General features: G+C 36.7%; 1 protein-coding gene across 1 annotated transcript in view; it reads right to left on the bottom strand.

The window, feature by feature from the left end:
• Window positions 1-13,799, bottom strand: part of IQCK (IQ motif containing K) — a 41,576-nt gene extending 27,777 nt beyond the window's left edge. Inside the window, exons 1-6 of the mRNA XM_029083811.1 lie at window positions 13,742-13,799; window positions 12,799-12,854; window positions 11,448-11,586; window positions 9,556-9,653; window positions 3,326-3,378; window positions 3,123-3,200 (exon numbers count right to left, since the gene is read on the bottom strand). Of these exons, the coding sequence (XP_028939644.1) occupies window positions 3,123-3,200; window positions 3,326-3,378; window positions 9,556-9,653; window positions 11,448-11,586; window positions 12,799-12,854; window positions 13,742-13,799 (482 nt within the window). The remainder of the gene's footprint in view (window positions 1-3,122; window positions 3,201-3,325; window positions 3,379-9,555; window positions 9,654-11,447; window positions 11,587-12,798; window positions 12,855-13,741) is intronic.
• Between the last annotated feature and the right edge of the window lie 119 nt (window positions 13,800-13,918).

The following is a 13,918-nucleotide window of genomic DNA, read 5'->3' on the forward strand; positions in this document are numbered from 1 at the left end:
GCTGACAAAAGGCAACTGTGTCGCTCATTAGCATATTTACAGGAGTACAAAACATTCAAGGCTCTAATTCTGTTTACTTTACTTGGCTATCTCAGCAGTCTTGAGTGTAGGAATAGGGACATCATTATGTATCTCAGCAGGTTTCCAAAAACTTCTGTTAGTTTCTTGTTAAAACTCCAATTGCCTGTCCTCTGAAAGGTACAGCTGTCCTTCAAGTCAACAGAAATGTTCTGTGTTCTCCTGGACGTGAAATGTAGATTACCAGTCAGCGTTGAGGCTGCTCCTTCTATTGCTTTTGAAATCTGCTTCAGGAGTCAAGGATTCCCAAGGGATATAATGTTTTGTCAGTGCTACTGGTAATATACAAAACCTAGTGGAAGATAACTATACTGATGCTTTCATTGTCATAGCAATTAATCTAAATACTAAAGCTGGAAACAAATTCAAATTTTACAAGCTCCTTCACCTTCAGCAACCAGCTTTTGAAGGTACAATGTTTGCTTTTAAAATTCTGTAAATTAATACAGCATTTGGGTCTCCTTATAAAGGAAAAGTAGGCTGCAAGATCTCATTTAGAAACACACCACAGAGAAAGTGAGGGTCATAAGACTGTGGCTTTGACTATTGTTAAAAAAAAAATTGAGCTTCAAAGAAAACTGGAGGCACTGGAGGAGAGCCAAAAAAGTCATACTCAAGTATGGAATATATTAAAAAAAAGCTGGAGCTCTGATAGAACAAAAATGTATCCCTCAGGATTTTGTTTTGTATTGTTTTGCTGTTGGTTTTTTTGAGCATGAAGCTGATTTGCACTGATAAACCCTATTTTAACACAGTATAGAAATGCATTCCTATTTAAAAGACCTTTCAGAATGCCTTCCAAATTTAGACAAGTAACTGAAAAAGCAGCATAAGAGTTTAGCCCTTAAATCTGCAGCAACACTTTTTACTTCTTTTTCTTTATTATACCATCTAAGCATTTGGGGTAAGTGTGTTTCCCACCAAAATTTGACCAGCAGTTTTTAGCATATTGTCTCTTGCATATTCATAAATACTGCTGAAAAATGAGAACTCGTTTAAAAATGAAAATGGAAATGACAATAAAAAGCACAGAGTCAATTACATTTTAAATGTGATATCTGGAAAGATATAATAATAAACTATTTATGACATATCAAGAAGGCGAAAATACTAAATCCTCTGATTTTTTTCTTAATTAATATTGCAGTCTTTCACTTTGCTCTAATAATGCTTACTTAATAAGCAATATTTGTTAAGAAATCTGTAATTTTAAAACAAGTTCACAAAAAGTTAGTTTTTAATAATAATTTCATTAATTATTATTTTAAAGGCCTACTTGTTTAGAGGATTTAAGATCAAGCGTGTATCAGTTTAAGTAGGACTTTGACACTTCAGTGTCCTTGTGGAGCTGTCACTACATTATTTAAGAGCACAAGTACTAACAGAAGCTATGAGTCATTCAGGCTGTGATTCCACAGTGTATTTCTCTTGTTGGCAAAGCTGACTTAAGCAGTTTCTGCCACCACCTCTATATCTTACCAGCTCATTTGTTCTCTTCACCTTGCCCTGAGCCCTTCATTTTAATCCTTTGTTTGTGCCAATACAAAGGTTTGTCAGGCTGCCAGGTGAACTAGATTGGAGAAATTATCTATATGGTAAATAGCCATACAAACCTTCCTCTCACATTCTGGCAGAGAGATTTCTAACTCAGAGTAGGTCCCTGATCAGAATAACCAAGCATCCTACCAAACAGACAGGATGATATTAGGTTGCCCACAAGCAGGCTGGGGTGAAGAACAGGAGAGAGCAGGGAACCATTTAGGTCAGCTTTACTTCCAGAGAAATGTTTGTAAAGCTGTCTTAGCTACAAATATCCACCCTGACAATTTGGTGGTATCAAAACTGCCTTACTAACCGATGGCTCTTCAGTTATGCTTAAGAAAGGAGTATGACAATCTCACTGCAGTTCATAATCAGTTTCCAAACTACAAAATTCACTGCCTTAAGATGAAGGAAACTGTTAGAAGTGTCCCACCAGTGGGAGGTTTGAACAACAGTGGCTGGACAGTGTGGTGCAGCAGCAGGCACCTGAAGGTATCAGAGTTGAGATGAAATGGGTCACTCTCCAAAGACATTCATGTCTTACTGCAGACACTCCCTACACAACTTTGACCACATGACCATCCCCTAAGACAGTCAAAGTTACCTGTTCATGGCACAATCACCAGCTTGTCTCCAAAGACCTGTGAATGTCAAGGAGCTTTCCTCTTGCTGGGTCAGTGACTCAAGGTTCTAAGTTTTCCACACAACAAGAGTTCAAGAAAGCTCAATTTCCACTTACATAATGTAATGAAGTAAACATATCTACAAATATATTAATCTTTACATTTTCACCAACTACCAACCTAGACTCCAATTAAGTTTTCAAATTGAAAATTTTCTTTAAAGCTTGACATCTGCAATTTTCTCATTCTCTCACTGTGGACTATTACTTTACTTTTCTTCTTTTCTCATACAACAGCTGCATTGTAAAACAAAATGCAGTCTCAAGGACAGTAATATTTCTTTCAAATCTACTGTGTAGCTTGGTCCTACAGGAACAATGAGGAATATACAATTGACACTGCCAAAAAAAGTGTTCATTTCTCAGATGCAGTCATAAATGTCTGCATAAATGCAGAAATGCATCCTGACACCAAGAATTGTTACAGGTATTTTTAAAACAGCTGCTTATAGTTAGAGGAAGAAATTCTAGATTGTATATCCTCAAAGATTTCCATAGGAGGAAGCAGCATTGAAAACACTGCTTTGCTCCTTAGTACAAAGATACTCACAATACTACCAGACTATTCAAATACCTTGCACTCTAAAATTAAAATGTTTAGGAATGCTAAACTAATTACTCTGTGAACAATTCTGGTTCAAAATACCTTGTAACTAATATGCTACCAAGTTAGAAAGCATGACATAGTTCTTTGTTGCATGTAGTAAAGGGCATTTAGAGGGCACAATTGCAATTCATCAAAGCTCTATTAGTTTTTTGGAATAGCAGGGGAAAAAGAATAAAAGGAGAAAAGGTTACTCCGAGCACTGCAATAACTTACTGGTCCTTTAGCCAGTCCTTAACAAAAGGAATGGAAAAGAATTCAGTGAATGACTCATCTTTCCTCTTTGGGTTCTTGCTGATAACAAAAAAAAAAAAAAAAGAAAACAACTCATATTAATTTAAATGTCAGCTATTATATTTGCAAATTAATGCTTTTGAATCATTGAGCATAATTAATAGTAAAAGCCGCAATTAACTTACTTGTATAACCACTCTGTTAGGAAATCACTGGCAATAAATTTGGTTCTTTTTCTCTAAAGACAGAAGATAGTTTCAAATTATTTATTATCTTTGGATTGGTCATATGTTTTTACTACTGGAGAGGAACAGAAGCTTTGACTGCTTTTATTAAATAAAATATACAGTACATTACTCTGTCTACTTCAATATTGCTCCTGACAACATTCAGTGTCTCAGCCAAAATTTTAGAAATTTTGTGGAATGCTATCAAGTCAAGTAAAAAACTTAGTGATAAAATTCTACACATACTCTCTTGATATTTGCTGCAGTATAGCTATAACAAATATCCCTGAATGGTGTCCTTTGTAAGTGGCAATCTAATTGCAAAGAAATTAACAGAGCTCGTATATCAGTATCATCTGTTGGGTAGTCCACAAGGCATATGTATATCCACAACCACAGGTACCATGGACATTATACAGAATCAGGTAAAAAGTTCAAAACTTCGAGCTTTGCAGCAAAACATTTGTGCCTTTTGCTCCCAGATTGAAGACTTCACAATCAAAGAGAATTCTGCAAAATGCTTTGCAGCAGGTTATCCTTAGTGATTCACGCAACCAGGACGTGTTTAGCTGGACAGCACTGCATGCTGTAAAATGCATTTTGAGTTCAAAATTCAAAGCATGAATTTTGATCAATACAGAATTGATTAGGACCTTCCTTTTCTTAAAGATTTCTTCTCCACATTCCATCTTTACAGATTGAATGTATAAATGAGCACAGGTGCTTATCACAAACCAGAGTAACCATAATGTGGAGAATATAATGTTACCTTCTGGCTGGAATAACAGAAAAGCTTGGCTTTTTCTGAAGCCCTCTTACATGAGATGTGTTATGGATGTACACAGCCAGAAAGCGAACAATTAAGCCCTTGCAGAACAGAGACACTGTGTGCTTTGTCAAAACAGCAGCCATTTAGCTAAGAGAAAGCCTAGCTCCCATCCTGAAGGTAATACTTACCCTGTCAAATGGGAGATTTAACTGCAATTATTACTTTTTAAGAAAACAATTCACACTGGTCAAACACATCTGTGAAACTGCTAAATGTCCTGAAAGAGGCTGGAGTCTTGATTACAATGCAAGAAATGAAGGTGCTACGACCACTTGCTAAGAAAAATACAATAAATACATAATTTGAAATTTACTGCATGATGAATGACTTTAGGCACTATCCTCACCACCTGTGTTTCTCCCTGTGCTACAATAATATGATGCAAAAAAGACCAGGGGAGGTGAACAGAGAGGCAGAAAAAGGTGTGCTACATGGCATAACTGGGGGTAGATCATGGCAGGATTTGAGGGTCAGTGTATGTGAGGTGCTGACTGCACAGTGAAGAATACAGGGTAGGCATGTCGTGAGGGGAAGACAAATGGGAGGTTTAGGGCTAGACTGCACGAAAAATTCCTAGATGATACCCAGGAAAGCTTTTACTTTTCTAAGTGAATCTTATCCTTGGTAAACACACAGTCTGACTCCCACAGAAAAGAAAGATAATTTATTATTAAAAAAAAGCAAAAGAACAGAAGAAGATGATCTGAGAGCTGATGATCCGAGGGCTGGAGCACCTCTCCTGTGAGGACAGGCTGAAAGAATTGGGGCTGTTCAGCCTGGAGAAGAGAAGGATCAAGGGAGATCTTACAGTGGCCTTCCAGTACCTGAAGGGGCCCACAAGAAAGCTGGGGAGGGACTTTTCATAAGGGCAGTTAGTGACAGAACAAGGGGAAATGGCTTTAAGCTGAGAGAGGGCAGATTTAGATTAGATATTAGGAAGAAGTTCTTCACTGTGAGGGTGGTGAGACACTGGAACAGGTTGCCCAGAGAAGCTGTGGCTGCTCCTCCCTGGAAGTGTTGAAGGCCAGGCTGGATGAGGCTTTGAGCAACCTGGTCTAGTGGAAGGTGTCCCTGCTGATGGCAGGGGGGTTGGAACTAGATGATCTTTAAGGTCCCTTCCAACCCAAACCATTCTATGATTCTATAAGATAACATTGCAAGCAATTATCAGTCCTGAACCCCATGTACCTTTATGATCTGTTTCATGACAAGAAAAGCTTTGGGGTTCATGTAGGGCTCCATTAGAGTGCTTGGCTGCCAAGAAACACATCTCCTTAAGGAATTTTCACACTTATGCTAATAGCAGATACTGTTCCAAGAAGCCAAACACCTAAGCTTTAAGAGACCAATGCCTTCACCAGAGAGCTTTCTACAGGTTATTTTAGATGTGAAATGGACAAATTTTGACTTGAACAGAATCTGAAAACAAATAGCAGTCTGGATCATCTTTGTACAGCTGTTCTCAATCACAGTATGAAATTCTGTCCCATTACTTAGTGAATTGTTTCAGAGAATAAATTCTATACTTTGACAACAAAATTCAATTTAATCTCGCAGTTGTAATTTAATATGTTTTAAGTAAATTGCTTTTCCTTTGCAATAGGAAAAAATGATCAGAACAATGTTGTCAAAACAGTCATCACCAAAGGAATCAAATTCGTCTTACTTTATCCTTGTTAGATCCAGTGAACTTATCAGGGAGGAATTTGGTCAAGCTGAATATTTTTTTATTTTGTTATTTTTTTGCCAGGAAACAGTTCACTTTGCTAGTGAATTAAATCATTAGTTGCACAGCAGTCAACATTTATAAAAGGGAAAAAATAACATAAATTGACCTGCCTTTGACACATTCCTCCTATGCTACATGAATCAGGATAAACACAGGAAATATCTGCACAATGTGCATTGTTAACCTGCAGATGTGTTTATAAACTATTTATATTCAGAATTCATTTTCCATTTTTCAGTTTAAATATGATGTGCTCAGTAATAATCATGCAAAAATACTGGTGATCAGAAGATGGCAAAGTCATTAGGAAACCTGCTTCCATTCACTTTCCCTGATCTATCATACTTTTAAATGCAACATTGTCCATTACAGAGTCAGATACAGCATCCACTTTCTGTGATCACGAACCAGAAAGAAAAATCAGAGTTATGCTAATAAAAACATTTAAACATTGTTCAGTTTTAATGCTGAAAATTGAATGCATTAGTCAGTTCTCCTGAGAGAAGAGATTTAAGAAAATCCTCTTTCCCCTAGAGACATTTGACAGCAGATAGGATAAAGCACAGGAGAATCTATGGTAAGGGAAAAAAAATAAATCAGCAAGGGAGTAACTGAGTAACCCAATAGGTTTCTTTCATCTCTAATTTAAAAATGAAGCTTCTGCAGACTGTTGACATATTTATTTCAGTTTGAAGTCTGCAAACAGATCTAGCAGCTGGTGGTTTTTCTAGATTTTTGCTTTTCAGCTTTTTCATATGCACTCCATAATGCAAGACAGCCTATTTTAAATGAAATGTTTAAATTGTTATGTTTCTGTATCACCTTCCAAGTAAGATCCTGCAGATTTCTCTCCTACACAAACGAGTACTTTCAGCATAACCATCTCCCTTTCCTGACTTTACAATTGATTCTACAATTCTTCCATTCCAGATATGGATGGGTCTTTTCTGATCTGTTCCTTGAATTCCTCAGTTGGTCTCATGATCTCCATTACCACAATTTAAATTGCTAAACAACTCTCCTAATTAATTTTTCATTCTCTTCTAACTCCTCTTCATTCCCCTTCAAAACATGAAAACTTTTAGTCCCTCTCATCAAAAAGCCACTCTTCATTCTCCCTCGCAATTCCCTCTCTCTTCTCCCAAGCTCATTCAGTGCTGACTCCAGTCAATCTGATTATTCCTCCCTTTCTTCCAGTGCTTCTTCCATTTATCTCCCACTGGTTTATTCTATACAGCTGCCCTTTACAGGCTTTAATGACTCGTGTCTAGACAAAAAATCAAACCCAATATTCTGTTCTCATCCTTCATTACTGCAGTTAGCTTAATCACAATTAATCATGTTCCTTTCTGGTTCTCTCATGAATTCCATGAATCTTTCTACTCTTTGTTCTCCTCCTATTTTTTGAAGGTATCTTGTGGTGAATTTATCACAAGATCCCTTCTCCCTGTCTCTAACTTCCTCTGGGTTTCTAAGGGCTCTGTTTTTGATCCTAAAAATCAGTTCCAGTTATTGCATTAACCATTTTAATACAAATTATAGCACCTTTTTTTTTTTCTACAAATCCATATGGAACAACACATTTCTTATGAAATTAAAGTATAATTAGAAATGACATATTTAAGTCTGATAAGGAAACAGAATGTCCAAGTACAAGCACCTGGGCAGAAATGGAAAACACCACAAATATTCAGTTATATGGCATGCATAAAGGACTATTGTTTTACTAGTTATTGTTCAAAAGGAGGAAGAAATGATGTCACAATGGAAAATGATCATCTGGTATAAGCTTGCTTTCCTAAACTTAGATCCCCAATAGCAGGACATCTCTGCATATAACAGAATCTCTTAAGAGTCTTTTTGATAAGATGTGCTCATTTTTATGAAGTTTCTATACAATAGAAAATAACTGGCTTTATTAGTTTACTATAAAGCAACACACAGACCCATACAAAATCCATTTTCAGAACAGGTATTTTCTCATCTATAAACCACTGAAGCTCTGCAAAATTTCTCATATTAAAAATAGACAAAGATTTGTCCTGAGTTTGAAACTGAAATATTTCTAAGAATTCTCATTTTTTTATTAAGTGCTGGTTTACTGCCTTCAGAAATTTGTAACATCTATCAAGGACTGTATTTTAAGCCAGCTGTAAGACATGCCTTTTTCCTGTTAAAGGATATATGCTTTAAAAAAAATATTAATCAATATAGATTTCATTAAAAATGTGATGAATAATATATATGTTTAATCTGTTCTTGGCTGGGTAATGTGAACGTGATGGAAGGAAGGATGTCAAAGATGTCATGCCATAATGACATGTAAATGAACAATTATCCTATTTCACCTGTATTAATCACAGATTATAAATACATATACACACATCCATAAATCAATCAGTTTATCTTGTGAAGACTGAGCAAAAATTGGAATAACTTACTGTTATTAAATGTCCAGATTTGGATTTGAAATGCAAGCCTGGGGTGTCCATTCAAGCATGGTAAGCTTTGTGTATTTTTGGGGTGTATAGGTCAGTGGCAAATAGCATACATGTAATTTTTACAAATTGTTTCATATTGTTTTACCATATATACACATGTCGTATACACACACGCCTGTAATAGGAAGTCAATGTCAATAGTTGGAGAGGAGGTAGATCAATACCTAAGATGATTAATAACCCACTAGTAACACAAAGTCCTCCTCACCTCATCTAAAACCCCAAGAGCACGGACTGTATTACTCAGATGTGTAGAAAAAGGGAGATATCTTCATTGTAATTTATATTAAGTGCTCTTTATACTATGAATCTGCAATTACAAGGAGGCTCAGCTGCAGGCATAAAAATATAGAGAAGTTTTACATTGGAAATTGGGGATGACAGGCAGAAATTAGGAAAGAAAAATAAAAAATTACTTCCATGGTTGGAGAAAATAGCAGAAATGATGGAAGACCTCACAACTCCCAGTACCTTACTGGGTGTGCGTGAGTTCGGCTATGGTGATACAATGGGCTTTATTTTGCACCAGTTCTAATGCTTTTTTAAGCATTCCCTGCATACAGTGAGGAATGTCTCTCTAGATGTGCTTATGCACACAGACACTGAAACCAAATTTTTAAAATATATGCAGCAAACAATGATTTTTAAAATGCACATTTTTTATAAACTCATTAATGCTGAATACTCTGCTTTCTAATTAAATGGAATTTACACAGAATGTTAACAAGCTAAAATACAAAATGTACCTCTATTGGGATGCCAGACCAGCACTGAGTAATGAAGTAAAATTCAAGTTCTCTACAGCACCCTCAAATGAGTGATGTGTATTAATCTGAAAGGAAGCCTGTTTCTCTAAAATACAACACTTTAGGCTAGATACAACTGGATATTTAAAGAGGATTTGTTGTGAGTTAGAGATTGTCATAATGATCAAGTGTGTGTAGTATGCAATCTGTCTGAATTATTGGAGAAAACAACATTCAAGACCAGATCCAAAACAACTCATGATATGTTATTTCATTTTATTGTAGCTGGTTTTCTTGCAAAAGACAAAATGAAGAAATATTGCCTGTGAAATAAAAGGCTGTAACTTCCCGACAATGATTCGAACTGAAACCTAAAAACTAACCTCAAAGCACTTTTCCTTCTTTGCTTGATGTAGAAGTTCAGCCATTCCGGGTAAGAGTACTGGAAATATATAATACTCTAAGTATTCTTGAGGAGAACCTGAGCAAAACAGTACAGCCTTCACTTACAGGTAAGCACTTAGATTTCACAAAAAGACAAACATTAGATATCATAAACTAAGTATCAGTCATTTTATGAATACTATCACAGCTTGAACTACACAGATTAATTCAGTTCTGATACAGCCACAGATCTGTCTTCACTTCTCCTCAGCTAAGGCAACATAAACTTGAGTAAATTTCAAACTTAAAGTGCATCAACACTGCAGACTACAATGTGCCTCACAGATGTCAGTTTTACACGAGTAAACTCAGACAGCAGAAGCAGCTTAGCCATGGTAATTAAAAGCAATGTGGACTAACTCACCCTGACAGAAAGAAAAGTAAAGTAGCCTGCACTGAACTCAGTGCTGTTACAGCCAGACCACTTTTGGTATCTACCTTTATGCCCTTTACAACCTACAGGAACAGAATTGGTCATAAAACTGAATTTCTAGAGGGGGGGGGGGGGGGGGAAGTATTTCAGTGGTGCTGTGATTTGTCATAACTACTTCCTGCTTGCCAGATCTTTCAGAAATTGACCATGACTCCATATTCCCAATTTTTCCACCTTGATAGGGCTGTCTGTGTTGGTATCTCTCTCTCTCTTATGTTTGACTACACTGCCCTTACATGAGGTCTGCTTACCACACCTCCCATGTGCTCACACACACACTGGCATCACTGAGTTCCATACAGAAGAAAATAGTTGCAGGCAGTATCACCAAAAACCAGCAGCGCTGCTGCCCATGCTCTAGGCTTGCTCTAATGGCTACACGCTTGCTCAACTCAGAGACTCAAGCTCTGTGTCCTTCTCAGCTTCTCCCCACATCTCCATCTTCCCTAATGGGACCTTTCACCATCAAATTATAAACTGGGTGAAGTGAAGGAGCCTTCTAACCATTTTGATGAAGACATGCATGTGGAGGAATTCAAGTTCTGACCCTGTATGAAGCTGTAAGAGCATTTCCCTCAGAAAGGTGAACAGAACAAAACCTGTTAGGATCCTAGACAAGCAGGGTTGGAATTGCCATCCTTGATTTCAAGCCAGACTGCCTGCTATTCAGTAAGTATTCAGGTTTTGGTGTGGTCAGTAAAGATTAAGTCATAGAAGTGTTCTCTTCTGGCACCACAGCTGAAACACTGAATTTATTCTCTGCTTTATACCTTTAATTGGTTCATATACTGCCAGAAAATGATCACAATTGGAAGGACACTATACACATAAAAGCCAAGAGTAATACTACTTCTGACTAGCAACAGGAATTCCTAATGAGTAAGAATGAATGGAAGAGAATAAAAGACACAAAGGAAGGCTAACATGCATAATAAAAATACATTTCTACTTGGTAAATGTAGTAAAATATAGAAATTTATAAAAATGGAAGAACAAGACTTTAGAGCTGTTCCCATTCTAATTTGTAATCATATGGGCAAAGATAATATTCTGTAAGTAGTTTTCAAACTCAATTGTCTACTTAGTCAATCGATCCTAGTTTTGCATTATTAAATTAGAGGAAGAAATGTTTGACTTAAGTGGCTAAATAAAAAGTCACTTACTCAGAAGAGAAGAGAACTACCTTAACAGCTCCACAATGCTACTGATTTGTAATGCACCATGTGAGCTTGCTTCCAAGTGGGCTCCCTGTTTACAGACCAGGGGACTAATCATACAAATTCCACTTCAGAAAAGGTGTTGTATCTATTAACACTTTAAATTCAACAAATAACAAACCCTTGCCAAATACAAGACAAATAATCACAGCAGGGTTCAAGATAATATACTCCTACTCACACATTTTTGGATCAGGTGGTTCTGGAAAGGGGGTTGCTTCGGGTATGGGAAGAAATTGTTGGAAAACAGTATCAGCTGCAGGAGCTGAATAAAATTGTTCCACATGTGATGGCTGCAGTATTCCTGTTTCCAAAGACACCTGTTCAAGATAAATGTAAACTATATAAATATCCCAGTCAGACTGTAAAAAAATACAGAAGCCAATTCCATAGGAAAAATCATGAGGTCAGTTAAAAAAATATGGAATTATAATTTCCAATTCAAATATTAAATGATTTCAGTATTTTCTGAGTACTCTGAAGGAAATAATTACACTTTAAAAAATTCTTCAGTTTCCAGCACAATAAAAACATCCAAACCTAACAGAAGGTATTTGTTTTTAAGAGAACTGGTTGAGATATCACAATTTTAAAAATATTTTAGACATTGCAAATTATCCTTTTGGAAATTTTTAAAAAGTACATCAACATAAAAAGGTATATTATTTCATTTTGATGCTCAAATATATAATTTTATTATGCCCTGACTAATGTCCCAAGCAGAGTTCACTGTTCAAATTTAATAACAGCCTTTAATGAAGTTGGTTTCATTTGGGGAAACAGGACAGGGCTAAACAGACCAACTGTCAGACAGTTTAAACTATAACGTTTAAAATAGTTTTAAAATAACAAAGAAACCTAAATACAGAATAATACGATAAAACATCTACCAAAATGCCTAATTTAAATTAAAGTTCTGCCTGTATGTGATGCCCAAAATATTAATTTTGCTGTTCCTAGAACTGCTGGGGACAAAGATTTAAAGTGGTTTGTCCTTTTTAAGTTTCTATGTTTGAAAAAAAAAATAAAAATAAAAATAAAAAAAATCTTCCTAGACTGATTTGGTCAGTATTAGACTTTAAACAACTTTTATCAGGTTTAATTCCACTAATTTCAATGGCCATATCTAAATGATCTATCACGTATGTGAAACTAAGGCATAACTCCTTTGCTGTGGTTGCTCCTCTTGCCTGTGTATTTCAGAACTCGTTCTGCTTGCAACACCCCCCAAAGGAGATCCCTGCACACTTCCCAGTCCTGCCTACAAAGCAGACAGTGCAGCGAGGCAGCGAGATGCACAATCCAAACACAGCTGGTAATCTAATTTTAGGCCTGCACTACCCAAGTTGCTTTAAATAAAAGCAATGATTTGTAATATTACATTTGTTGATTGACAAAAGCTGTTTGCAAAATGTAGCTTTGTTTTCATTTGATGAATGAGTCTATTCTGCGGGTACCTAATTTTCCCATTTAGTTATTTTACATCTTTTAAAACCAGCCCTATGCAGATTTTTAACTTGAACTATACTCACAGATCCATGTTTTGATTCAGGAACATCTGGAAATTGGGGCTGTTCCGCTTCATACTCTAAAAGTAAAAAGAAGAACAACATTTATCCAGGAGACACTAAAAACATATTTATTTTTCTCCTAAACAAACATTGCTTTCTAAAGGTACTTGATCTGGTTTGAAACAATAGAAATTCATATACAACAAATACTTGTTTAACATGAAATCTAATGTTTTAAAACAAGAGAAAACTTTAGTGCCTCTTGTCTTGACTTTAAGTCAAGTTCAAGGTTCTCAGTGATAAAAGAATCCTTTACTGGGAAAAAGATTTGTAACTAGAATAATAATTTTAAACACTTTAATGTAAGTAAAATGGAGACGCTTGCACGGAATTAACCATTGTTTTTAACAGTATGTAATAGTGATTTTCAACTTCAATTCCTCTAGAAGCAATTAAGTCCCTAGGACATTGCTAAGTATTACTGTCTCCGCTTTCAAAAAAATAAAGCAAACAAACAAAAAAAAAGTGCAAAAGCAGTACATGGCCCACACAGATTACTGAGTGAATCAGGATAAGGAAAATAAAGGAGGACAGTGGACCTGATATGAAAAAAAACTGACAGATTACACAACACAGAAAATTCTTAGAGCCAAACCCAGCAGGTTTACCATTCTACCATTATAATTAGGAGGTTTACTGGCATCAGTACCTCCATGCGTAGCACAGACACCTGAGCAGCTGTATTCCTGCACTGAAAACAGCCGCTTTAACGCAAAATGCCTGCTTTAAAGCATTACAAAGTACTAAATGAGGAGAACCCCATTCGGGCACCACAGAACTAGGGTGCTGGTCTCTCAGCTTCCCCATCAGTCTCAGGCCTCCCAGATTTTAGAGGATAATTAAGACTTTTGCTACTAGACTCGGACTGTGACAAGAGCCGCAGTGTCCCAGGGACGACGCGCACTGCTGGCTCCAGGCAGGGTGCGGACCACCGCATGGTGACCCCGAGGCCACGACACCATCGCAACGAGCCCTGCTGGCAGCAGAGCCACACACGAGGGTACGTTTCTGTCAGAACACGGTTACAATTAGTAACACATCGCCCGTGAGGGGAAAGGCTCTGGCCGTGCTCTCTGCGGCG

This window comes from Antrostomus carolinensis, unplaced genomic scaffold (genome assembly GCF_000700745.2).
Source record: "Antrostomus carolinensis isolate BGI_N321 unplaced genomic scaffold, ASM70074v2 scaffold24302, whole genome shotgun sequence".
In the NCBI taxonomy this organism is placed as follows: domain Eukaryota; kingdom Metazoa; phylum Chordata; class Aves; order Caprimulgiformes; family Caprimulgidae; genus Antrostomus; species Antrostomus carolinensis.